The following is a 26,466-nucleotide window of genomic DNA, read 5'->3' as shown; positions in this document are numbered from 1 at the left end:
ATACTCATTCCTTTGGGGTCAGCTACTGGAAAATTACTGTGTTCCTTTGGCAGCGTCTTATTCTCTTAATTTTTCATGTTCTCATAGCCGTCTATGGATGTCTGTGTGTTTGATGGAGCAGTGAGTGAGTGACCTCTTCCATACTTACAGACTGGCTTTAGTGGGGAAAGGCCTTCACCAAACCAGCAGGTGGTGTGAGAGCACTGGCTCGTTGGGGAGGGCCAAGTGGCATAATCACATTCGGCTCCATCAGCCGAGGTCAGTGTTGGTCAAGATTGCAGGGGTCCTCCGTGGCCATGGCTGCAGGTGTGCAGTGGCAGTGAGAACTGTTACAGTCTGCAGGGACACAGGCTGCAGGGGGTCCTCCTGCTGTCTTTTTCTCCATGGGGTATGCCATGGCCCAGGGAGACCCTCTTGGCAATGGGTCTGGCTTTGGAGTGTCCTGTGATGGTGGAGGTGTGAGGCATGGGCAGTCCTGGGTCTGCCACAGAGCCAGGAGTGGGGATGTGTGCGCATAGAGTGACAGCAGTCCGGGGTGCTGGCTAGTTTCCAGGGCCCTGGTGCCTGAGATGTGTGCACATGTGGAACAGTGTGGAGCTGAGGTCAAAGTGCAGGTACATGTGGAGCTGCTGGGACTCTGGGGTCCAGGGTGTGCATGGAGTTGGAGGTGGGGGGCTGGCAGCCCTGTTTCAGGGGTAGGGGCACAGCAGTGTCTTCTGGGAGTGACTTAGCAGCGTCTCCCAGTGGCATCAATGGCTGTCGGTTACCTCAGGGGCGTAGGTGCTGGTTTCTCTGCGGAGCAGGCTGTTGTGGTCCACGCCAGCACACACCACAGGGGCCTGTGCTGTGACAACTGCAGGAATTCTGTCATGGGGGCTGTATGAGGTCCTGGTGGCAAAGGCTCCTGGGCTGCTCCTCTGTACAGCAGGCCGCTGGGGACCTCCCTGGCACCCATCTCCTGGCTTATTTTGACAGTCTCCACCCTTCTTCCTTGTTCCTAGCCTTTCCCAGATGTCTCGGCTAAGCTGTCTGCAGTGATTCCTTCTGTGTGGTGATTCTTCATTATTTGCTCCACCATGTTGCTGTAGGTTCTTAATTTGACTCTTCCGTTCTCCCAGGACTATTTTTATTTGTTGATAGCTATTTACTGTTTTGTTTTGTTTTGCTTTGCTTTGTTTTGTTTGTGGTGGGGAAAATGAGACTCGTATCTCCTATTCTTCTCTGTTGCTGATACCTCTCTGTCCGTTTTATCTTAAGTTGTCTAGTTTATTGTCATAAGTTGTTCATAATAGTCTCATATTATCCTTTTAAGGCCTGGGGGATGGATCTGTAGTGATGTCCCCCTCGCTTTCCCAGTGTAGGCCTTCTCTCTTTTTTTCTCATCAGTCTGGCCTAGACTGATCAAAAAAAATATATTTATTTTTAGAGAGAGGAGGAGAGGGAGAGAGACATCGATCTGTGAGAGATACATCAACTGGTTGCCTCTCACACTTCCTAACCTGGGGAACTGTCTTGCAGCCCAGGCATGTGTCCGGGTGAGGAATCACACTGCGGACCTTCCAGTTCACAGGCCGGCACTCGGTCCACGCTGGCACTCAGTCCACTGAGCCACACCAGCCAGGGTGGGACTTCTCAATTTTATTGAGCTTTACAAAGAAGCAGCTTTTGGTTTGATTGACTTTTCTCTTCCATTGTTTTCTGCTTTTATATTTATTATTTCCTTTCTTTAGCTTGCTTTGGGTTAAGGTGCTTTGTCTTTTCCTGATGTCTTTTTAAGGTTGTAGCTTACATCATTTATTTGAAACATTTCTTCTAATGCAGTCATTTTTTGGCAGCATATATTTAGCTAACAGCGATTTCAGCTTTGCCTGAAAAACTTTTTACTGTTTCCTTTGAAAAGATTTTTTATTCTTTCTAGAATTCCTTATCTCTCTCTCTCTCTCTCTCTCTCTCTCTCTCTCTCTCTCTCTCTCTCTCTCAATACCTAAAGGTGTTTATTTGGCTTATGCAGTTTCTGATGAGAAAGTTAGTATGTATGTAAATTTCCTTTTTCTTTGTGTTTAAGATTTCTCTTTACTACTTGGTTTTTAGCAGTTTTACTACTACACTGTGCCTGGGCGTGCTTTTGTAATTATTCTACTCGTGTTTCTGAGAGATGAGATTTTCTGTTTGTGTATTAGTTTGCATAATCTATATTGATTTATCTTCTAGTACACTAATTCTTTTTTTCTGTTATAGCCAGTATACTGATAAACTTGTTAAAGGAATTCTTCAAATATGATAGCATGCTCTTTTCTAACATTTATTTTTTATTCTTTTTTATGCTTTTGATCCGCGTTTAAATTCCCCATCTATTTGTGTTGTCCAACTTTTCAACTAGATCTTTTCATGTAGTAAAGATAGTTTAATATCTGATATGTCCAATCTTTGGGTTATACTGGGGGTCTGTGTCTGTTGCCTGATTTATTTCTTGAAAATGGGACGTTTATTTTTACACCGTTTTTGATGTCCTGTTTCTTTGATTGGATGTGGGGCATCCTGTGTAAACAACAACACAGACTGAGTTAAGTAGAATTTGCATTCTGAAATGCCCATGCCTCTTCTCCTTCCAGGCCACTGTTGTGGGGGATCGAGTCTGTCTAGTCAGTAGTTGGGCCAGCTTTGGGTTTTGTTGTTCGTTACCTTCAGCGCGACACCTTGGACACCTTCAAGCCTCACAGGGCCCCCAAAGCTTAATGATACATTCCCTGTTTTTGCCAAATATGCCCCTCACTCAGCAGGAAAGGTTGCCCACCTGACTAGTTCCCCCAGCATCTCACCCAGTTTGCAACCTGCTGGGTTTCACTTCCCAGCCAGCCTGAAGAGTTATTCAAACAAGCCAGTCACATCCTCCCATGAGAACCTTCTTTGGGAACCAGGGCACACTTACCCTCTTGGGACACAAAGCCTCACTTCCACAGCTCTTGCTGGCCCACTGTTCCCAAGTGCAACCGCTGTTGTGGCCCTCCATGGTGTCCTTGCCCCTGAGCTGTGAATATGTCAGCCTCATCTGTTTTGTCTCGGGCGTTATGTGTTCTATGTCTGGCCATCTTGCATTGTTTTGAGGGGTGGATTCCTCACTGATGGGGTGAAAAGGAGGGGTTCTGAACACCCATAGACCTGAGACTCTTTGCTGTGCTTGACGTGGGGCCTGGGGTGTGGAGGGTTTTTTCAGCGTTCCTGCCCCCACCCCGGCAGGCCCTGCACTATGGAGCCTCTCTCCACATGGTTGTGCTTCTCCCCACAGTAGTACGGTGCTGCTGCTTACTGCCTGCACGGTTCACGGTGTGGGCACCGAGGGTTCCTCTGCTGTCCTGTTGAAGCCCTAGTAGTCCTCGGCAGGCTCTGTGTGCCCACGTCTCAGTGGCAGCATTCCCACAGCTCCTTTGCTGCAGCCAGCCTCTGCCTCGTCTTGCATTCTACTGGCAGGGGGCTGTGGTTGAGCACAGACTTCTCCCTCACTCCAGTGGCAGACGGCCTTTGCTTTGTAACGTATGGGAGAAGGACCTGGGGAGCAAGGGATTTTCTTGCCTAGTCCCCAGTGGCAGCTGATCACCATTTGCACACCCATATCACCACCAGTGGGGGTTTTGTTAGGTCTCTCGCCTTGTTCCAATTCTTGCAGCTGACCACCTCCAAATTTTACATTTTTGATATTTGATTGATTCTGACCCGGTCTGTGGTCTGTTATGGTGAATGTTCCATGTGCTCTTGGAAAGAGTAGATATTTTGCTTTTAGATGGAATGTTCTGTAAATGCTACTTAGGTCAAGTTTATTGATAGTGTTGTTCAAGTCTTTGGAATCCTTACTGATTTTTTTGTCCATTTGTTCTAGTACTTATTTGAGAGAGCACTATTAAAAGTCTCTAGCTATAGCTGTGGATTTTTCTATTACTCCTATCAATCGTAATTTGGTTTTTGCTTTAATTATATTGAAACTCTGTTATTAGGTACATACACATTTAGGATGGTTATGTTCTTGTGGTGAATTGACCCTTTTATCTTTAAATCATGCTTCTTTATTCATGGTAGTATTATTTGTGGTCGTCTACTTTATCTTTAATTAGTATAATTAAGCTTTCTTTTCTTTAAAGATTTTATTTACTTTTTTATTTTTAGAGAGGGGAAGGGAGGGAGAAAGAGAGGGAGAGAAACATCAATGTGTGGTTGCCTCTTGTGCACCCCGTACTGGGGACCTGGCCTACAACCCAGGCATGTGCCCTGACTGGGAATTGAACTGGCGACCGTTGGGTTTGCAGGCTGGCACTCAGTCCACCAAGCCACACCAGCCAGGGTCATGTGTGGGTTCCTTAAGGGGAACTGCTTAGGACTCCAGCAGTTTCTTCCACTGACTCAGTCCCCACTGGTGTTGGCATCCAGAAGTTATAGGGACTTTGTGGTACTGGAACCCTGGGCTTGGGGGACCTGGTATGGGGCTGGGGCTCATTGCTCCTGAGATATCCCTCCCAAATTTTTATCCACCACACAGGGATGTGGGACCAACCCATTCCACGTCTCCAGCTCTCCTACCAGCCTGGATGGATGTGGTTTCTTTAATTCTGTAGTTGTCCGATTTCCATTCAACTCGATTTCTCATGCTTCTGATTGATGGTTGTTTTATATTTTAGTTGTAATTTTGATGTGGTTGTGTGAAGAGGTGAGCCATGTTTACATATGCCGCCATCATGACCAGAAATCCTGGAAATAACAATGTTTGGATTTTTGATCTTTACATTATAGGGAAGTAAACTATAAGGAAGTTGGAAACCATAATTGGAGATGACAGAATCCATTTGAGTGAGCCAGTTTAAGGAGAAAGAAAGCTATTATAGGGTGTTAGAAGGCTAACAGAACCTCTGGGAGTTTCTGGGGATCCAATTTTAGATCGGGACTAAACCGGGACTTGTGAAGCCTAGAGCAGTATCTGACCCCACACTGACAGCGTTCTAGCAGCAGCCCTACTACAAAAACTGCTGCCTGTACTACCAGTCATGCTTTGTGTCTGCTCCACTGTGAGTCTGTCATTAAATGCCACATCTCTAGGGTCTGTTCTTTAGACACTTCACTCCTTACTGATTTTTGTATTAGAGTGCTTTTGAGTATGGGTGAGAGAAACTCAACCTCACTGAGTATAGAATAAAGAATAAATGTATGGGTTTTATTGGTCAGAGTTCTTAGTTGCTGAGTACAGAATTCACTGTATCTAATATAAGCAGAAAGGAATGGAGGATGTTAGATTCTTATAGAATCTTTGAGAAGACTAGAGAGCCAGGCTGGGATGCTATTCTTTCAGGAACAGTGGAAACACCCGTGCCCTCTGCAGCTTCGCACCCATGGTTTCAAGCTTCAATCGCTGAAAGGTCGGACATGGCCTAGGAGAGCCTGATGTCTCAACCATTGTGCTGGCCAAACTGCCTGGTCTCCCTGCATGCGGCCTCATTTTGATGTTGCTCACTTCCGTATCTACATTTCAGTCGGGTTTGCCAGTGTGGCTAACCCAGCCCCTATGTCTGCACCCTTGTTCAAGGGCGTCTGGGAAAAACACCGCTTAGAGCTTCAAGGAAGATAAGCCAGTGGTTTGGAAGTGGATGTATAGTAGCTGCCACACTCACTTCTTTGGCTACTGAACATCCATCCTTGCTTTGCTTCCGTCTTTGTAAGCAACAGTAATGATCCCTGAATCATTAGAAAATGTGGTGCCATTTCTTCAGATGGGGAGGCCCAAATTTACCTTCACTCCGGTTGATGTTTATTCTTCCTCTGGTTTGAGCCACAACCCAGACTTTATTGCTTGTAGCTTCTACAATAAATTACAATATTAAAACTACCACCAAGAGACCTTACAAAGAAATAGAAAGGGAATTGGGGTACAGACGGAAAGTAATCATACCAAGCAAGGGCAGAAATACGTGTGGCTCCTTTAGTCTTCTTTTCTGTTTCTGAGGTTCATCCTGAGGCCTTCGCTGGGATTCAGAATTGAATTCCCCCACTCTCCTCCCCTCAGTACCTTTAATAACCAGAGTTCTCAGTTTGGTAGGGTGACCCAAACCTTCATTCTTAAGGGTTCTGAGCCCTGATTAGAAGCAGTATTTCATGGGAATAAGTCTTTCATACTCTGTGGGTGGTATTGCTAGCCAATACACGACAGGCAGAAAAGGCAGATCATGTTCGGACTGAGAGTCTGTTTGATGAGGATAGACGGCTGCTATTCCAGGATGCTGAGAGTTTAACGTACCTGACAGGTTACCAGGAAGGGTGCCATGTTGGAGGCCCAGTGTACACTCTTCCTTGCAGTTTGGACACCTGGAGTGATCAGATCAGATTTGGTGAGAGGACATCCATGTAGTGGCACCCGTGTGTGATCTGTCTCCTTGCCTCTGTGTCCACTCTGTGTATGTGTCCTTTGAGTCATTATTGGTGTGGTTAGGAGGCGAGGCTGACTGATCGCCGTAGAGGAGATAACTTACCTGCCTGATATTAATGAGAGTCTTGTCTGCAGAGGGAGCCCGGGAGTGAGCATGAGGACGCAAATAGCCTCACGCTCAGGCCCGTCCTGGTTGTCTGCCTGCAGACCTCTTTTCTGAGCCTCACGGTCCCCGACATTCTAACCTGATTCCTTTCGAGTCCCTGATCGTTGTGACAAGTGAATAACCCCTGCCCACAAATGGGCGTGGGTTAGTACTGCCGGCCGGCTCCCTCAGCTCAAGGTAGAAAGCCAGGTGTTCACTCCCATGTGCCACCTTCCAAAAGGGTCTCCTCCTTCACTGTGCTTCAGAGCCGCTCCTGCTCCGGACTGAAATTCGGCAGCTGTGTTGTTCCAGTCGCTGCCAGTATATCACGCAGAGCCGTCTGCACAGTTACATCCTTGTCCTCCTCAACTGATGTGTCACAGGGAACGCCCACGGAGCCCCAGCTGAGGGTTGAGGGAGAAACGACACTGCATTAGGAGTGGGCACACTAGGCTGGAGTGGGCACACTAGGCTGGGGCATGTTCTTCACGTGTTCGCGACCTGCTCCGCTCCATGACGAGGGCCTGGTGGTGCTGAGCACACCTGACTAGGACTTCGTGGCTCACCCCCAGATAAAGTCTGGGTCGTGATGAAGCTCAGGTTACGTGGGTCCCTTGGTTTTCTTTCTCAGGCTTCCAGCTAATTACATGTCAGGGGTTATTTCTCACAAGAAGACTTGTTAGGAGATGGAGGTTTTAGCTTGCATAAAACCCTAGGGGACACTGCCAGTGAGTGTCCTGTGAGGTCGTACCCTCTGAGGTCTGGGCGTGCTCTTGTAAGCCCCTCAAACTGTCGCTCAGAGCCCTCCAGCTCCACTAGATTGCTTGTTGGAACGGAGAGCACTGTTTGCTTTAGTTGCGATGTGAATTCCAGTGACTGTACAGATTTGGGTCCTCCAAGGAGACCACATTTGTAACTGCTGCTGGAGTTGCCACCCAGTTAAACTTAAAATAAATTCCTTCTGTTTTCTCTTCAGACCAAATAGGTGGGTGAAATATGGAGGTGGTAGGAATTGCATGGGTGTTTCACACACGATCGCAAGCTGCAGTGCAGTCTGGAAAGTACTGGTTTTTGACTTTAAATATTTTTTTATTTTTCAGTTACAGTTGGCATACAATGTTATAACAGTTTCAGGCATAGAACCCATTGATTAGACATTATATAACTTACTAGGTTTGGGAAGTGCTGTTGTAACTCGGACCCCGACGGTGCATCAGGCACAGCTGGATGGCAGTCAGGGTGCCGAGTCACCTGTCTGTAAAATCTGCGACTGCAACTGAAATTGTGAACGTCGTCAGTCATTTTGTGGGAAATTCGATCTGCCTTGATTTGCATCTTGGATGACTATAGCGAACGGATCTCCCTTTACAGAGGGACATGCTGAATATATTATTTGGTTGTGGGTCTGATGATTGGGAGCTCATTCAGCCATTTTTGAATAATGAAAAATAACAAAGGCCCTGATGAGTGGCTCAGTGGGTTGGGCGACGTCCTGCAGACCAAAAAGAAAGGTCATTACTTACTTGATTTCCACACTACGCCTGAGGTGTGGGCCAGGTCCCCAGTTGGGTGCGTGCGAGAGGCAGCCCGCCAGTGTTTCTCTTGTACATCGATGTTGCTTTCCCTCTCTTTCACACATCGATGTTTTTCTCCCTCTCTTTTTCCCTTCCTTTCCCTCCTCTAAAAATAAATAAAATCTTTAAAAAAAAAACCCAAGGGCAAGCTTTCTGTTTTTCCAGTATGAACCACTCTGGGCTATGTTCTTTTTCTCCCCCAGAGATTTATGGTAAGTTTTGGTTTTATTTACAACTAAAATAGGTCAGAACAGTTTTTTAAAGGATGAAAAATATACCAGAGACCAAATGACACCCAGTTGTAGCTGATGTCTTTGGAAGTAAAAGTAACTCTGGGTAAATCTACTTAAATATCATATGTAAAATTTGTGTTCCAACTTCACCTATATAGCCCGAGAACAACTTTCCTGAGTAAATCATAAAATAGTATTGGTCATAAGGTTTATAATTTTTAACAAAATAGAAGTGAGAAATGAAATGTGTTGTATTAGTCTCTAACTGAATGTGACTTGTTTGGGATACCCTGTGCTAAGAATTAATTTCTGTTTCTGTAAACTGAATGAATCTTCCACATGGATATTTTCCTCATTATTTTAAAGTATTGGTTTTAAAGGAAAGCAGTTGCTGTAGCAGTTTGTTTTTATTTTCATGTTGAATATTTTTTCAGCTCCCTTGGAAATCATTGACGAGCATCATTGAATATTATTACATGTGGAAAACTACTGACAGATATGTACAGCAGGTAATTTTTTTATATCGCTACCATTATATTGCATTAAAGTGAACTTTCTGGTCATATTTTAGTATTCCTTGGCAGTATGCTTAATTTTAAATTTGTTTTGTTTTATGTTTTCTAGACTCTTAAATTGCATGATTTTATAGCCTTAAGATGCTGTATTAAGATTTTAGTCTTTTTTTTACTTCAGAATTTATTATGATGGCTATTTTGGAAAGACAACAGGGAAAGATATCACTAGAGAGGCACTATTTTCCTTTCCAGGTGCCTAGTCCTAACATCTTTGTGAGTTTACTTGAAGGAGATGACCTAAGATTTGATGTTAGCACAAACCTTTTGAACAAGTTATTTTTACAGTATTAAAAATTTAGACTGATGCCATAACCATATAATTTGAGATATTTTGAAACCTCTTTATATGACATTTGTGTGACTATATCCCCTACACCTGTCATCTTACCTGTAGAAGTTAGTCTTGCTCGTTTGATGTTTTGGTACTGTACACACATTTTTATCCAAAAGTATTTCTAAAAGCAGGGAATCATGTGTTTTTGAGTCCTTCCCACATGTCCCAAACTGAGGCAATTCTTTATTTTGAGTAATACTACTTGGGAAAAAGCATATTTTCCTAGAGTGACTTCAGTCAATACTTGTTTTTATAGACTTCTAGTCACGTGTCAGAACGGGTAAAGAAAGGGGCATATATGTTTAGTACAGACATTTTATTTCTTAAGTATGTGATTGCATAGTGGCATGTGTTGGGTGCTGTAAAAATACACTGTAAGAATCACTGTCTTATTATAGTGAGTTGTTGAGATCGAGAATAGTGAATGCCAGCCAACCCATGGCTTGCTAAAAATTTTCCTGTGTCAGCATCATATGTAATGCAAAAAGTGCTTATTTGAAACAGTTTAGCTACAAGTGAAGACCATGTGCTCTGAAAACCCATATTATTTAAAGCAAAAAGAGTCCCCAGAGGTGGCAGAGATAATAACAACATCAGGGATGGTTGAAAATGTTTGGATAAAATTATTTTCAGAAATTTTAACTCTGTCCCTAAAAGTTTTAAGTTGTCCCCCTAAATGTTTTTGTTCACTCCTCATTAAGAAAACAAGGAGAAATATTTTGGTTTGTCTTATTTTTGGATATCTACCATATATTATTTTCCTCCCCTATTTGCATTCATTATTGTGTTGATCAGTCTCTGGATCTGACTACATAATCTTTTTCCCATTCCTTTCCTGCATTTGGCTCCTAATTGGTTCCTAAAATCTGATGTGAGTTCAGCCAAGCTTTAAAGTATACTGCATATCTCCCAACATTTGAGGGTAAATGCTTATTTAATTGTATTTAGAATAGTTACTATCTCTTTCTTTTGCATGGACTTTGAAAACTAATCATCTCTGAATATTTTTCTAAAAGTAAAGATTATGTGTGGTTTTTTTTTTCTTCTCAGAAAAACAAAAAAAGAAATAAGGTCAAAAATAAATTTGAAAAGTGAAAATGGTTACTTACAAGTTCTGTTGATTTACTCATATGGGGAACGGAGTTGTTCATTGCTTTATTTTTAAAATCTATGTCTAAAATGTTATTAATACTTATAGTTCTGTGTCTGAGAATCTAGTGACTTTTCTTACAAATTATTGCTGCTTAATTTTCTTACAAACTACTATATGCCCTAAAGTGGCAATCTTTTAATTTTGCTTTAATACATAATTTTCTTGTGAATTTTTTAAAACCATGAAGTGGTAATAATTCTTAGGCATTGCATGTAACATATTTTATCCATCTTTTGAATTAGAAACGTCTAAAAGCTGCAGAAGCTGAGAGTAAACTGAAACAAGTGTACATCCCAACTTAGTAAGTAACGGAAATCTTTTAAAATGCTTGTCATGGTATTAATGCTATCAAAACAAAATGTGTCATGTGGGGCAGTGTTAGCCAAATTTGAATTTTTTGTGTATCTTGTTTTCTTCTGCCACAAAGCATGAGACTTGCTTCCCCTGACCACTGCACTGATGTTTTCAGAGAAAGCTGGCTGGTGGGGGAAACACCGAGCAGACCGCAGGAGGACTAGAGGGGAAGCGGCCCTGTGTTGTGCTCCGTCACAGCTGCAGGGGGCGTGTCAGGAAGCCAGCCTGTGACACGCCACCGTTTGAAGCAACTGTGTTTCAGAGAGCTACCAACTTAGGAAACTTGTCCGTGGTAGAATGGATTTTGTTTGGGTAATGCGCATTGCCCTTTTGGGGTATAGTAATTTTATGTTATTTGCTTAGAAGAATGGTTAGGGAAAGTAAGTAGAATTATACTTTGTAAATATTTGATAAATAATGAATATCTTTTGATTGACTTGGTCTAGCATTCCATCATTTTCCTTTGGACTTAGAAATCATTGTTATATCAAAATGAATGCCAGTATTCTTTTCATGTGCTATGTTTTAAATGACTTACAATCTTGTTCTTGGTATCTTTAGAGTTCTATCATGTGTTTGTTCAGGAAAATCTAGTTTATTGAGCATCATGTATATAGTGCTATCCTAGGTTTGGGGGTGGGTTTAAAATGAGACTTACTGCAAAGTTCAGCCGCAAGATTTTTCTCACTCTATAGGAGTGAAGTACAGTGGTTTTGTACTAAACCTTTTATTTACTGAATTTTGACGTATTAAGACATTTGTATATATAGGAGGTCTCATAGAAAATGAATTGTACTGTTCTTACTAATCTTTTATCTCCAAGCAGATAACATCTGCATAATGGTTTCTAGTATTTTTGAAAAGTTTATATTTTATTTGACTAATTTATAAAAGAATAACTCCCCAAAGGAAATACTGTTGTGATTTGTGTCTTAGATTTTCAAAAGTAAGCATACCAGCTTTCTTGTACTTTACCATGCTGTCACATCAAAGGACAAGTATACTTAACCAAGACTCACCAAGTAACCCAGATAATTGTTTCTATTCTGTTTTGCATTGACTTTGGAGCCTTGATCAAAGTCAGAGACCAGTCACCTATAGTCTGTGGACCAAATCTGACCTGATACCACCTTCTTCTTCTTCTTCTACTTCCTTCTTCTTTCTTCTTCCTTCTTCCCTCCTTCCTTCTTCCCTCTTCCTTTTTCCTTCTTCCTTCTTCCTTCTTCAAATCCTCCCTGGAGGACATTTTTTTTTCAATGCTTTTAGAAAGACAGGGTGGGAGAAACATTGATTGTTTGCCTCTCACAGGCTCCCCAACCAGGATTGAACCTGCAATCTAGGTTTTTTAGTCTTTTAGTCATGTGGAAGGAATGGAACCTGTGACCTTTCAGTATGTGGGACAGTGCTCCAACCAACTGAGCCACACTGGCCAGGGCACCTGCTATGGTTTTTGTTTGTTTGTCTTTTGTTTGGGGGGGGAGGGGTTCATTTATTTATGTTTTAGAGAGGAGGAGGGAGGGAGAAAGAGAGGGAGAGAAACATCAATGTGTAGTTGCTTCTTGCACACCCCACACTAGGGACCTGGCCTGCAACCCAGGCATGTGCCCTGACAGGGAATCGAACTGGCAACCCTTTGGTTTGCAGGCCGGCACTCAATCCACTGAGCCACACCAGCCAGAGCTGTTTTTTAATAAATAAAGTGTTATTGGAACACAGTCATATTCATTCATTTATGTGTTGTCTGGGTCTGCTTTAGTGCTATAATTGCACAGTTCAGTGGTTACGATAGAATTATGATATCAACAAAACTTAAAATATTTTACTATACCAACCCCTGATCCAAGCGAGTGATTTTTGGAGCTCAAAACAGTTTTTAATTGTGCTTCTTAAAGAAATTATATATGCCATGTACATCAGTAGAACATATGAAGCTGCATTATTGAGTTGGATTAAGAATTTGAGTCCTTTGAAGAACTTCCCAGTTAACTCTGAAATAGAATATTTAAAAACAAATAATATATTGAGAATGATTTCATACTATCAGTCTTCTGAGCCTGGCAGTTTCCTCTGTGCAGAGCACTCAGCTCAGTACTGGAGGTAGAAAGGTTAAGAAGACAGGCTGCATTCTCATATGGGGAGGAGGATGTCAAGCAGCTTGTCGCCCAGTGTGACAAGTACCAAGAGGGCGAATAGCTCTTCTGTGGCCGGTGTGGTAGGCAAGGGCCAGGGGTTTGTCCATCTGATGAAGAGTGGAAATGGATTTTAAACAAGGAAGTGTTATGATCAAATTTATACTTTAAAATCACTGGCTATATTTTGGAGAATGGTTTGGGCAAGGGAATAAGAGTGGATGTAAGGAGACCAGTTGTGAAGTTTGCGGGGAGGGAAGATGGTAGTAGGTTGACCTGGAGTTGTGGCCCTGGAAATGGGGCTCTCTGCCTGGGGGTGATTGATCACCTGGGGGTGATTCTAGGAGGGGAGGGCCCGTGTCAGGGTTGAGTGCGAGGTTTCTGCTAGCACAGCTGTGTGGCTTGCCGTGCTCTTCACCAGGCTAAGAAACTGTGGCAGAGAACCAGATCAGGTCATTCTGAGTTTGTCGTGTCCATAAAGAGGTGTTGAATATACTGTCAGATATATTGGTCTTAAACTCAAGGGAAAGTTCTGGGCTAGAGATACTAATTTGAGCTTCATCAGCACATCATACTGTGTTTTAAACCATGGATGAGATTTCTTAGGAGGAGCAATAAGAAAAAGGTGCCTTGGGCCAAGCTTAAATTGGGTATTTATATGTCAGATAAAGTATGAAAGCTATAAAAGGATGGTAAGGTGAGTGCATTATCCTCAAAACTGAGAGAGGAGTGTGTTTCAAGGAGGGAAAGAGATTAACAGTGTCAGATGCTGGTGAAAAATAGCCAGGGAATTGAGCAACATGGAGGTCATCAGTGATCTTGAATGGAGTGGTGAGGACGCCAGGTAAGCCAGGAAGCTGCATGTAGTGAAGGCTTGCAGCTCTCAAGAAACCTGGCTGGAAATGACAGTCAGGAGAGAGCTCTCGGCTCTGCAGAGTAGGTTGGGGTGGAGAAACGTGAGAATTTTTAAAATAGGAGAAATATGTTACATGTTAGTGAGGGGGGTCCAGGAAAGGGAACCAAGAGGGCAGGAGGGGTAGAGCCTGGAGCAAAGATGTGGGGAGGAGGGATTTGAGATCAGATAAAAGAAGGGCAGTTGCATGTACTGTGACTTTGAAACCTTTTTCATATGTTTGGCTTAGAGTGAAAGTTTATTCATTCGGATGGTCACGTTAGCATCTATCATTTCTCCCCTGAGAGTTAATCTGTAGGTTCTTGGTTTTGCAAAACATAGTTTAAGTGATTCACATGCCTGTATTCAGTCTCTGCACACTTGTTTTCCTCTTGTAATTATTATAATGTTAAGGTCAGTAGTTTACTCAGTCAAGTAGCATTCTAGCTTCAGGTGAACCACTGAAATTGTGTTTACTCATATTTTTTTCAGACAACTCAACTGTAAATTTGTATTAGCTCTTTTTCTCCATGTATATTTAACCACAGGTTAAATGTCAGAAATTTTTATATTTTTGGAAGGTCGTTTAATTTCAAGGGGCCAGCATGTCTGTCTGTCTATAACAGATTTTTAAAATCAGAAATATTATTATGTCCCTTGGAAATCTTAGTCATTCTAAATCACTACTTTTCATTTTGTACATTTCCAAATGAAAACTATAAGAAGAGAAATACTTCTTTTGGCTTAAAATGTGTTTTTAAAACCAATTTGTCTTCAAGACACATTGCTGGCACAGGTTAGAAATGTAAATAACAGCCCTTTGTACAGAATAGCAACCTCAGAGTGCTCAGAGATTGAATGATTTCGTCTGGGGGTGGTGGAGGTTTTTCACCAAGAGTTACAGTAACAAAGCCAAGAAGAAATCTTAATTTGCCACTAGGCCAAGTTTACGTACTAGGCTTTTGCTGGTAATTGGAACCGTGGGAATGCGAAATGGCAAAGAGGACACTTCTGAACCGACTCTGTGTGGAAACCCCAAGTGTCTTTAGAATAGTGATCCCTCATTACTGTAGTCACCACAGAAGATAGAAGTGTTCAGCAGTTAGTCATTCAGCATTTATTTCTCTCAAATAGATGTGAAAGCTCCCTTGGGTCAGGCACTGAAAAAATACATGTTAAATGAATTATAAGTTTATTGAAGGCATATTATGTATACCTGTGCAGTATTGGGTTGGCTAAAAAGTTTGTTTGTTTTTTTCTATAAGATGGCTCTAGTTAGTTGCCTTTAACTTCATTTGAAACAGTTTTGTTAGATTGTATTGTGATAGCTGTCACATCATTGTGCATTTTAAAAAAATCAAAATTGGTGAATTTTTGTGTAGCCATTTTAATGTTGAAGATGGAAGAAAATACCCAAGATTTTTTGGCATATTCTTTATTATTTCAAGAAAAGTAAAATTGCAACTGAAACACAAAAACGGATTTGTGCTGTGTGTGGAGAAGGTGCTATCACTGATCGAACATGTCAAAAGTGGTTTGTGAAGTTTCATGCTGGAGATTTACTGGACGGTGCTCCGTGGTCACGTAGACCAGTTGAAGTTGATAGTGATGAAATCGAGACAGTAATTGAGAACAATGCACATTTTACCACAAAGAAGATAGCCAACATACTCAAAATATCCAAATCAATAAAGTAATTGGTGAAAATGAAAAATGTGCCTTTCGTTTTTCAGAAAAAACCCTACAGACTTTTTGGCCAATCCAATATTATCGGGCATGGCTTGTGAGCAGGGGAGTTAGCCCACCCTAGGTGGGGACAGGTTAGCCACGTTCGCACAGCAAGCACGCAGGTAATCTGGGCTACATGTTCTGGGGAAGTATGGCCTTTGGGAAATTTGCGTGTACACTTCTGGTAGATGTCACCTTTTTCCTCCTAAAATTTTTTTCTTGAAGACAAAAACCTCAAAATACATATATTGGTTTTTCTAATTTTGAATGCTGTGTAATCTTCCTCAAAGAAGCTCAGACATAACAGAAATTATCGTCACAAGCGGTCGGAAGCTGCTGAAGCCCCTCGCCTCTGGAGGCGCCCTGTTGACGCCGAGCGCGTGTGTGGGGCGCCCTGCTTTCGTGCAGCCTCCTCGGGAGTCAGCAGGGGTGGCTCGGTGGTTTTATCCGAGCATGGCACGTCACCTTTGATTTAATTTATGTGATCCGTAAAAGGATTTTATTTTCTCAAGAGAATTTGTGATATCTGGTAAAGCTTAATAACGTGTGTCTTCAAACGCACCAGAGGGTGTCCTAAAGAAATTGTATTTGGGTGGAGGAGAGAGATGGTTGTATTAATTTTGTGTCAGGCATAAGAGATTGGTTTGTATATAGCCTTGTTTTGTAAAGATGAATGGTTTGACTTCTTTTTTTTATTTTAATTTTTGATTTTAGAGAGAGGGCAAGGGAGGGAGAAAGAGAGGGAGAGAAACATTGATGGCTGCCTCTGTATGCGCCCCGACTGGGGACCGGACCCACATCCCAGGCATGTGCTCTGACCAGAACCGAACCGGCGACCTGTTGGTCTGCTGGCTGGCGTCCAACCAGCTAAGCCACACCTGCTGCTCTGGGTTCACTTTTCCAGTGTATTTCTTCTTTGCCAAACATTCAAATGTGTTTATGTTTAGTTCAGATAAATCAGTAATGAAATGTAGAGCCTTTTGCCTTGTTTTTTGTACAAGTCATTTTTATGACCTTATTTTACATTTCATTGAAAGCAGCAAACCAAATCCCAACCAAATATCTACCAGCAATGGCAAGCCTGGTGCTGTGAATGGAGCCGTGGGGACCACGTTCCAGCCGCAGAACCCCCTCTTAGGCCGCGCCTGCGAGAGCTGCTATGGTGAGTTTCCTCCAGCGGGGCTTTATTTTCTCTGGGGAGGCTTGCCTTCCTTGACATGCAGGCAGCTGTGCTGGCACTGGTGGGAGGTTCGTGAGGCCAGCACTGCGTAGAGGACAGGACAAGGTAGCCTCGGAGTGACCAGATGCCCATCCTTCCCTTCCGCCTGGACACTGAGTGTTTAAGCCCTGGGTTTCCTTGGATTTGCTTCTCTGGAGTCCTGTGTTTGTGAGTATCCACAGACGGCATTGTTAGCTAAGCTGCATTCGGAGTTGTTAATTGGCTGTGTGCAAACCATGGTCCCGTGAAATATACCAAATCCCCTTTTGGAGTTTCTCAGTGTACTTTGATAAATTAAAGGCTACAAATAATTCTGTAGGAAAGATCTGTGTGTGGTCCTCAGACCAGATTCCCTCAGAGCAGAGGTTTGGGAGATGATGCTATTCTGTGGTATTTGCTTTTGGCCTCAGGGTCCCAATTTTTTAAAAAAAATTTTTTCTTTATTTTTTAGAGAGAGGGGAAGGGAGGGAGCAAGACATTGGATTGGTTGCCTCTCACATGTGCTCTGACTGGGGACTGAATCTGCAACCTAGGCATGTGCCCTGACCAGGAATTGAACCCGAGACCTTTTGGTTTACGGGAGATGCTCCAACCAACTGAACTCCACCAGCCATGGCTTAGGGTCCCGATTTATTCATCACTGCCTAAAACCTACCAGAGGCTGGCAGTATTATATTATATATATTGTGTTAGTGAAATGAATTGGTACATAGTTGATACACTTTTTATGTTTATTTAAAATCACAAATAACAGCATAATCTCTTACTTAATGAGGTATTGGTGACATTATTATCTGTGTTTCTTCCAACCAAAGTATCCTGGAGTGGGAGTGGAAAGAAAACTAACGGTTATTAAATGTCTACTTAGTTCCTAGTTTTTGTCTCTCAGCAGCTCTTTCGGGGGTTACAGAGCCTGCTTGCTGCCTTGGGGACAGAGGAATGAGGGCATCCATGACTCTGCTCCCTGCTCCACACCAGGTTTCAGCATCAGCAACAGCTTTTAAAACCAAACATGTAATTTCTCCCCTGAAACCAAGGCAGGTGGGAGCCAGACAGATTGATGGCTTCATAGCAGTGGTGCACGTCTAACCGTTTTCTGTGCCCTGGGAGTATGAGGGGAAACGGTTTGTGGAAAATTAGCTTCTTTTTGGCCAAGATTTTATATGGATTGCATCACAAATGTCTTTGAATTGGGAATTCTTAGATTTCAAAGTACATTTATATTTAAATAAAGATAAAAAGAATCCTGCAGACAAATGATATGAGTTAATCTGTCCTATTTTTTATTTGCAAATTCCTCTACCCATATATAATCTTAAATATCCATTTTAATAATTATTCTGCCATTTTTATGTTTGCATGACATAAGCTATTTTAATTTTATAATATTTTATGTTCATATTCTAAAATAAGTTCTATCATAAAATATATCTTAATGTAATATACATGTAAGATTTATCATTATAGAAAGAATTTGGTGTTTTCTCTTTGTCACTTTTTAACTGATCATTAATTTTATATGGAGAAAGACATTTGTTGACAAATATTAAATGATGTGTCTTAGTTTGGGTAAAAATGTATATTTAAGTATGAATAAAATTTTGTTTTCAGAATCCAAAGTAAGTCCATGCCCTAATATGCAGAGTTCTTGTAATTTGTGTTTTTTTAACAATCAACTTACCGTTTTTAAATTATAAGAGGAAAGGTTTTTAGGCTGCTACTTACAAGGAGCCCTCCAAAAAATAATACATGATGAGTGCACAGTATTTTTCTCAGTAAACTGAAAGACAGTTTGATTGCAATGATTGCTACATTTTTTCCCCCTTTGGTTTGTGAAGTGTTAGCTGACACCTTGCTATGCAGTTTGAACATTTTGATTTGCCATATCTTACAGATCAGGGGAAGAATATTCCAAGGCAAATTTACAGAATTATAGTAATAGTTTTTATGCACCTCATTAACTTAAATGTTTCAGCGCCATTGTTTTCTGACTTCAGATGGGGACACCTCACGTGTCATGGCAGGGCTCTGAAGTGAAGAACAGCACTGACACGGGTTCACAGTGTCCGGCTATGTGATAAAATCTACCAAGTCGCTAGGTCTGAAGCGCGAATCTCTGCTACATACGCTCACTTGATACGGACTTAGGCTTGAAAGGATCTGTTTTTTAAAGGAAGAAGTTTAAAATGATTATTTTGTCTATTGATTAAAATGAAGGAATGAAAACCAGATGCCTTTTCTGTCACATTCCTGCCTCTGTCAGTGAGGGACCTCTGAGCACCGGGAACTCCAAGTTGTTTCTGAACCATAGGTCTGGGAACCTGGATTTAGGCTTTAAACACTACCTTTCTGGTAATTATTTCTAGAAATGTACACAATAAAAAATGTCTTTAATTAACAAAAACTCCCTCAGTGGCACAACATATAATATAGGATACCTCACCTAATAGCCTGTCTTAAGTAGATGCCACAGGCACTTGGTTTGAGAGAGAAAGATATGTATGTCTTTATATATATAACACATATATATGTATGTATCTATAAATGTATATGTGGTTTTTAATGAATTCTGAGTCTTGAAAACTATAGGTATGTATTAGACTTTCATGTGTGGCTTGTAAGATGGCGGGGAATGAAATCGTAAACTGAAAGAAGATTCAGAATATTTTTCGAAATATTTGACTCTATGTATTGATGTTACAAATTCTATAGCATCCTTTGTGTTTTCTTCCTTTTCCTCCATCTTTAGCTACACAGTCTCACCAGTGGTATTCTTGGGGCCCGCCGAATATGCAGTGTAGACTGTGTGCAACCTGTTGGCTCTACTGGAAAAAATACGGAGGCCTGAAAATGCCCACACAGTCAGAAGAGGAGAAGCTGTCTCCCAGCCCACCTGCAGAGGTACTCGAGCGATAGTCCTCTTGGCCTCCAGGAGTGTCGTGTTTTTCAATGCCTGGATCAGTCCTTGAAAACAAAATTACAGTGTTAGATAATTAAAAAGCAAACAAAGCTTATTTTTATAGCTAAACAAAGCACCACGATATTCATGGTGGGTGTGGAGAGAGGGGCAGGGACAAATCACATCTTTTCAGATATTCAAAATATTTGTCTTGTGAGATTACCGAGACAAAAGAACAATGTGTGTAGGAGGCCTTAGTATAAGTAGAGCGTTACTGAAAATCTGTCTTATTACATAAAGTAGCAAATCGAACATTTATTCTATTCCTGGACTCTCATAGGAGGCACAAGGAGGTGTGGGCTCAATCTTGAGGTGAACACCAGTTGAAATACGATTTGGTATCATTCTCATGGCAGATAGCAAGCACCCAGGTCTACCAGAGGGAGACTATTCGAGCACTAACAGGATCTCAGGAGTCCTTCGGTATTTATTTCACACACACACACACACACACACACAATCTAACCCATTGGCAGTTCTTTACCCTTGTGAACGTAGTTTTGGATGTTAGGGTCAATTTTAAAAACAAAAATGTAGGATCACACAGATGCCCGCCCCCGACTCCAAATCCAGTTTTCTTTTCTATGTCCCCTCCTTCTTTCTAAAAGTACACACTTTTTAATTCTTCAGGGCAGTGTATTAAGTTATAGATGCTTCGGTGGAAGATTTAAAAACTGCACTTTCCCTCGAGCATAAGGCAGATAGCACTGCGCTTGACCAGCTCTGTTCTTTACATGTTTGTTGGTGTCTGATCCCGCAGGACCCGCGTGTTCGAAGCCACGTGTCGCGCCAGGCCATGCAGGGGATGCCGGTCCGGAACACTGGGAGCCCAAAGTCTGCTGTGAAGACCCGCCAGGCTTTCTTCCTTCACACTACGTGTTTCACAAAATTTGCTCGTCAGGTCTGCAAAAATTCCCTCCGGCTGCGGCAGGCAGCGAGACGGCCGTTTGTTCCTATTAACTATGCTGCCATTAGGGCAGAATGTAAGATGCTTTTAAATTCTTAACCTTCTGTGTTGTGCTTCTGACCATTTTCTCTCTTTTCCTCTCTCTCTGTTTTGTTTTGTTTTTGTTTTTGTTTGCAATAAACTTAAGTTCTTGTATACAGCCTTTTATTTGGTTTATTTTTTTTTAACATTGTTTTTGTCTGCTGCCATTTGTATCATGCCAACTTGAAAAGAAAACATTAAAACCTCTGAGCCTTTATGAGAGAGCAGTGTTCAGCCAAAGATTGGTGGGAGGGGGTCCTCCCCAGCGGGGCTTCACGACGGAACTGCCTCTGTAGCTCTGATCGAGGCGCCTTGACCTGGGGGGTGGAACCTCTGCACACTCCCCACAGGTGTTGGTACAGGGAAACTCCGGGACACACGGTCCAGTCTTACATGCATCCATTAGGTTTGAATAAAATTTGCCAATTTTCACTCATTAAAACTCGTCTTTGTATAAACCATGTTTTCCCTTGAACCTTCTACTGTTATACAGTATTTTGGAAATTCACTGTCCTTTATAACAAATGCCAGATTTCTTAGAAGAATTAAGCAACTTATAAATGAATCTTAAAGCCTTTTGGGTGCATTTTCTGAAAACACACATTTAGTTTCTACAAGCTAGTGACCAAATCTGTGGTTGAGCATCCTTCCTATTTGTACAGTTCAGTCTCCATTTCATAATCATGCATCATCTGTATTACCACATACCATTTACATGGCTTGAGTACTCATTTGCAGTGCATTCAGTCTTGCTTATCTTTCTTTCCTTTTTTTTTTTTTTTGAAGGTCATATGTATCAATGAATTGTGGACTGTTCTGTTATTACCATGTGCCCCTAAATGTGTCCCGAAGTTGCATGTCAGCTCTGACCCCAATCATGCCACTTTCAGTTGCAAGCCTGGCTGGCATGTTCGAGCCATGCAACTTTTTTCCTGTAAAGGATGAGAAAACTTGCCTCCTGGCTAAGACATAGAAATCCTAAAGATAGTCAGTAGATGCTTTTTCTTTATCTTTGAGATAAGAAAGATCTTATTACAAGATGTTCCATTTTGATTTAAAGGAGGTATCCTTAAAAAGGAGTAATGATTGAAATATATTTTGTTCCTAAAGATAGTTTTCAGCAGAACAGTTGAACGGCTTCAAATCTTAAAGGATTTAAAAGAAGAAGAACAAAAGTGCTTTGTGAAGGGAGTGGAAATTGGCACTAACTTCTGAGTCCCATAGAGGGAAAATTCAGCTACATTAGATCCACATATATTTGAGAATTTAGGTTTGTATTGAGGTTTTGTGCTAGCATTTCTGAGTTTATGGATTTATGCTATTTTTACCTTTTAAAATCCCCTTTAAGGAGCTGGAATATTTATATCCATCCAAACTGCTTAGCTGATTTAAACCACATACTTTTAGCCCTTGCTGGTGTAGCTCAGTGGATTGAGTGCCGGCCTGCAAACTGAAAGGTCGCTGGTTTGATTCCCAGGGGGGCACATGCCTGGGTTGCGGGCCACGTCCCCAGTTGGGGGTGTGCGAGAGGCAGCCACACATTGACGTTTCTCTCCCTCTTTCTCCCTCCCTTCCCCTTGCTCTAAAAAAAATAAATAAAAATCTTTAAAAAATAAAACACATACTTTTATATATAATTTCTTAAATAAAAAGAACAATAAAACATTTGAGAAAGAAAATGAATGAAATTCTTCCATTAAAATCAGCTGGGATCCAGTATCATCTTTGTTCCTGTGAATGGAAAAGAAACTGTCACCAACTAAATTGGCTACTGAGGAAGCTTTTGCTTCCTGGGGCTCTTCTGTTCATTTCTCAGCGAATTTGTAAATTGCCATTACTTTGATTGTTCAGTGAAGTGTAACTTTCTGTAACCTCATTTTAATTTTTTTCCCTCAATCGAAAGGCCATGCTACTTTAAAAAAAAAAAAAGACACGATTAAATTACCTGTATTCTGTTTCCACAAACATAGATACAGTAATAATAAAAGAACAGTCATTTATTGTGATGAGATTCAAGGAGCATTTTATTTTGTATTTAGTTTCTTGGGTTGAGTTACATACAGAATTGGATTCTCAGAATAATGAATTTTACCTCAAGATTTAAAATTAAAAAGCTCCACCAGGTATCTACTCAGTTTTTTTTTTTTTCCAGACAAGCAAATAGTGAACTCTTCCTAGCATTTAATTGAGTCTTACATCGTCTCCTCCCTTCTTACGAGTGTCTTATTACTACCTCCTCAGCAGGTCCCTTGGTCTTGGCTTGTTAGCGAGAGATTGGGTGTTAATAACCTGGTTCTGTAGCAGCCTTGTCTCTGGTCCATTGAGAATATATGTGTATTTTCTAGGTAGATTTTTGGTTTCCCAAAGTCAGTAGTGACCCTGTCCCTCCCCCTGAAAGTTAAGAATCACTATGGTGCAGTATGAATGTATTTTTAGATGAGGTAAAGGATTGTATCTGAAAATATTGATACATTAAGAGATGCAATTAATGCATTTTAGAGTAATTCATCATAATATTGGGAAAGGAAAATAGCTTTCCCTGTGAACTTGCATCTCTTCCTCTTATAAGCACTGTGAAAGTTTACCCTTCAGCAGCACCGTCAGAACTAGTATAGCCAGAGTGTATGGCGTATCAGACTACATGAGAGTGAAGAAGTGGGGAGCTAAGGAGACAAACCCTCAGATGAGGGGGAGCACACTCACAACTAGGAGTTTTTGACTTAAAAGTTAATCCTTGTTTAAAGGAAATTTTTGGTTGATTACAGCAACTCACTGTCTTTATTTTCATTAAGAAACTGGTATTAAGGAGTACAGCATAGTAAAAAGGGGAGTCTCTGCACGTATGTAAAGTATCCCAAGGAAACATAAGTAGAATCTGTGGGAAGGGAAACGGAGGGTGAGGGAAGGGTGTTGGAAAAGAGGCTTAACATTCACTGTTCCTCCTCAGACTTTTTCCATTTTGAACCATGGGAATATATATTTCCCATTTTAAATAGTTTAAAAACAAATAATTATATAGTATGACCAACATGTTTTCAAATGTATGAGATATAGAAAGTGATTTTTTTAAAACCACCTTCTCCAAGTAAATTATTCATTTAATAATACACCTTTGTGTGTGAATATGTAAGTCCATGCCAAAAATTACATCGGTAGAATACCTGAGCCAATTCTACCATACAGACAGTGCTTATTTAAAATGCACTGGAAGACCCAGAACCAAGCACTGCACTAAGTACCGTGTCTTTGACAAGATTCGTGGACTGACAACAGGGTTGTAGCAGCATCAAGTTGCAGACAACCTGTCCCTTCTCCCCCTTGACATTCCTCCCCGCAGTGAAAAAGCCAGGATATGATCATGGGATTTTTGCTCTGTTACTGCCGTCAGGCATTTCCACCGAGTTACCAGATGGTTTCACCAAAGATCAGTAAATTACCCAATACCTGATGAGCTCAGGGTTACTATTTGAGATTCAGGATCCTCAGAAACGGAGGATGAAGTAGGTGCGTTAGCAGCATTCTGTGGATGAAGCCGGGCCCGAAGTGGACCGCTTGCATGCATCAGTACGCGGTTTCTGAGTAGATCCCGCAGCAGGCTTGAATGATAGCAGCACTCCCGGGTATGAAGTTCAAGAGGCACCTGGAGCCATTTTTTAAATTTTCTGTTCGAAGATGCCAATTCAACTTGGAAGCATCCCAAGGCCCCATATTCATCAAAAATTTGTTAATGTATTCACTGAGTTTTCCTAGAGATGTATCAGCAAAACTTAATAATAATTGTATGAACTTTTTGTGTAATTTTAAGAACTAACATTAGGAAAGAATAGTCTTATTATTTGGTATTTTGGAGAATAAAATTTGCTTTTGGAGGGCCACATCAAATTTTTCTAAAGATACAGAAGTGGTTACAAACCTTACTGCCATTCCCATCTTTGGAGGGAACCGCCGTCACCAGTGTCTAAGGTACCCAGAGGTAGTCTGGATTGGTTTCTTAAAAAATAAATTAGGTTAATTTAAATTAATTTTTTAAAAGCTAGATTAGGTTAATCCAAGAATTTTTAGGTTATTTCCAATCAGTCTCTAAGTACTATTGCAACAAGTATCCCTATATAGATAGCTCATGTGTGAAATGTGAACGTATCTTATAGGATAGATTCATCAAAGTAAACCACTTGGGTCAAGGAGCATGCATTTTGAATTTTGCTAGCTGCCCTTAGACACGTACAGTTCACAGCACCCCCACCATGTCCAGAGATGCCTGTTTCTCCGGGAGCTTGCTGGCAGTGTTTTCTGAAAGGTGATGAGTGAGCTACATTCCCTTGCATTTCTCTTTTTGAGTGGAATGGAGATCTGCGTATATTTGGAAACCATGTGCATTCCTTTGCTGTCAACTGTTTTTGCCCCTCTCCTGTTTTCTATTGGATGAAAGTGTTAGGGACTTATGGGAACTTTTTATATTATATGGAAATGAACTCTTCATCTGTGATATGTGATGCAAATATGTCCCCATTTTGTCTTTGATTTTGTTGATGGTGAATTTGCCCAATTTTTAAAACATGGTTGAATTTATTATTTTTTTAATGGCTCCCGGGCTCTGTGTCTTGTTTGGAAATGCCTCCACATTGCCTAAAAGAAAGTTCTGTGGGTCGTTTTGTTTTGACGGCGATTTTGAAAGCCCATGTGAGATGTTTTTGTGAAGTTTAATTCAGGGTGTACTTTTTGCAGTTTTTTAACTTATCCCCTTCCTATTTCCAAAGCAGTTTAAAAAGTGGCCATGAGTTGCGATGAAAGCAGCAGTGTTTTTCCAGGTTTGCCTCAAGATGTAGATCATGCCCTTGGAGGCCAACGAGCCGGGCCCTGCGTTCAGTTAGGAATGCGAGCGCGATGCAGACACTCTCCCTCCCTCCGTGTGCGCAGACCTCGGTTCCTCCGGGTTCTGTGGGCGGTTCTCGGGTTGCTTTATCTGTGTCCTTTTCCCGCTCGCCCATGGGAGTTATCTCCGTGTAAATAGTCAAGTGAACAGTTTGGGAGCGAGGACTGACAAGTGGCACCACTGGCCTGGCCTTGAGAGCCGACCAAGTTCTACTTAACCAGCCAAGTGCGGACCGACGATCCTGTCTGGTCATTCCCTCAGGGTGGGACGTGTTTTTGCTGTTTGTACGTCGCTGGCTGTAGTAGTTTTTGTGTTAAACCGTGACTAGGTAGTCTTAGCACTGTTCCTCCCAATTTCTTTACAGTTGAGATCGATCATTTGTGTCACCATTTGCTCTTTAAAATATAATGAGGATTGCCCTGGCTGGTGGGGCTCAGTTGCCTGGAGCATCGTCCAGTCACCCAAAGGTTGCAGTTCGATCCCCGATCCAGGCACTTAGATCCCCCATCCAGGTGTGTATGGGAGGCAGCCAACATCTCTTGCATTGATGTTTCTTTCTCTCTCCCTTCCTCTCTTTAAAAGCAATGAAAAAATAAATGTCCTCAGGTGAAGATAAAAATTTTTTAAAATATATATGAGGATTAGTGAAATATGGACCCTTCTAAAGAGCTTTGCTCCCCCACGCAGGTGCTCTGTAAATTGTTCCTTGAAACATCACATAATTACTCCAACTAATTTAGTGAGAAATTAAAAACATTAGTTTAAAGTGAAATATCTTTGGGTGTTGTGTTGGTGACCCCTGTGATGGGTTTGGTGATCTTGTCAAGGTGCCGGTTGTATGGGAATCCACCAATTGCAGCCACGTTGGCGGTTTTCCTTGGAGCCTCACCGACTGGAGTGAAGAGCA

General features: G+C 41.6%; 1 protein-coding gene across 2 annotated transcripts in view; it reads left to right on the top strand.

Annotated features, from left to right (window-relative positions):
* The window catches only part of MTA3 (metastasis associated 1 family member 3), a 161,751-nt gene that overhangs the window by 117,729 nt on the left and 17,556 nt on the right, over positions 1 to 26,466 (top strand). Inside the window, exons 10-14 of one of the 2 annotated variants that reach the window (XM_045828495.1) lie at positions 8,790 to 8,864; positions 10,660 to 10,718; positions 16,561 to 16,682; positions 19,489 to 19,640; positions 20,459 to 20,681. In XM_045828495.1, coding sequence (XP_045684451.1) covers positions 8,790 to 8,864; positions 10,660 to 10,718; positions 16,561 to 16,682; positions 19,489 to 19,640; positions 20,459 to 20,681 — 631 coding nt within the window. Of the gene's footprint in view, positions 1 to 8,789; positions 8,865 to 10,659; positions 10,719 to 16,557; positions 16,683 to 19,488; positions 19,641 to 20,458; positions 20,682 to 26,466 lie in introns of both variants that reach the window. The other variant, XM_045828494.1, reaches the window with a different exon arrangement.

This window comes from Phyllostomus hastatus, unplaced genomic scaffold, assembly GCF_019186645.2.
Source record: "Phyllostomus hastatus isolate PE091 unplaced genomic scaffold, TTU_PhHast_1.1 phas_scaffold_78, whole genome shotgun sequence".
NCBI lineage: Eukaryota > Metazoa > Chordata > Mammalia > Chiroptera > Phyllostomidae > Phyllostomus > Phyllostomus hastatus.
Note: the sequence above shows the minus strand (reverse complement) of the source record. Positions and strands in the feature narration are given on the sequence as shown.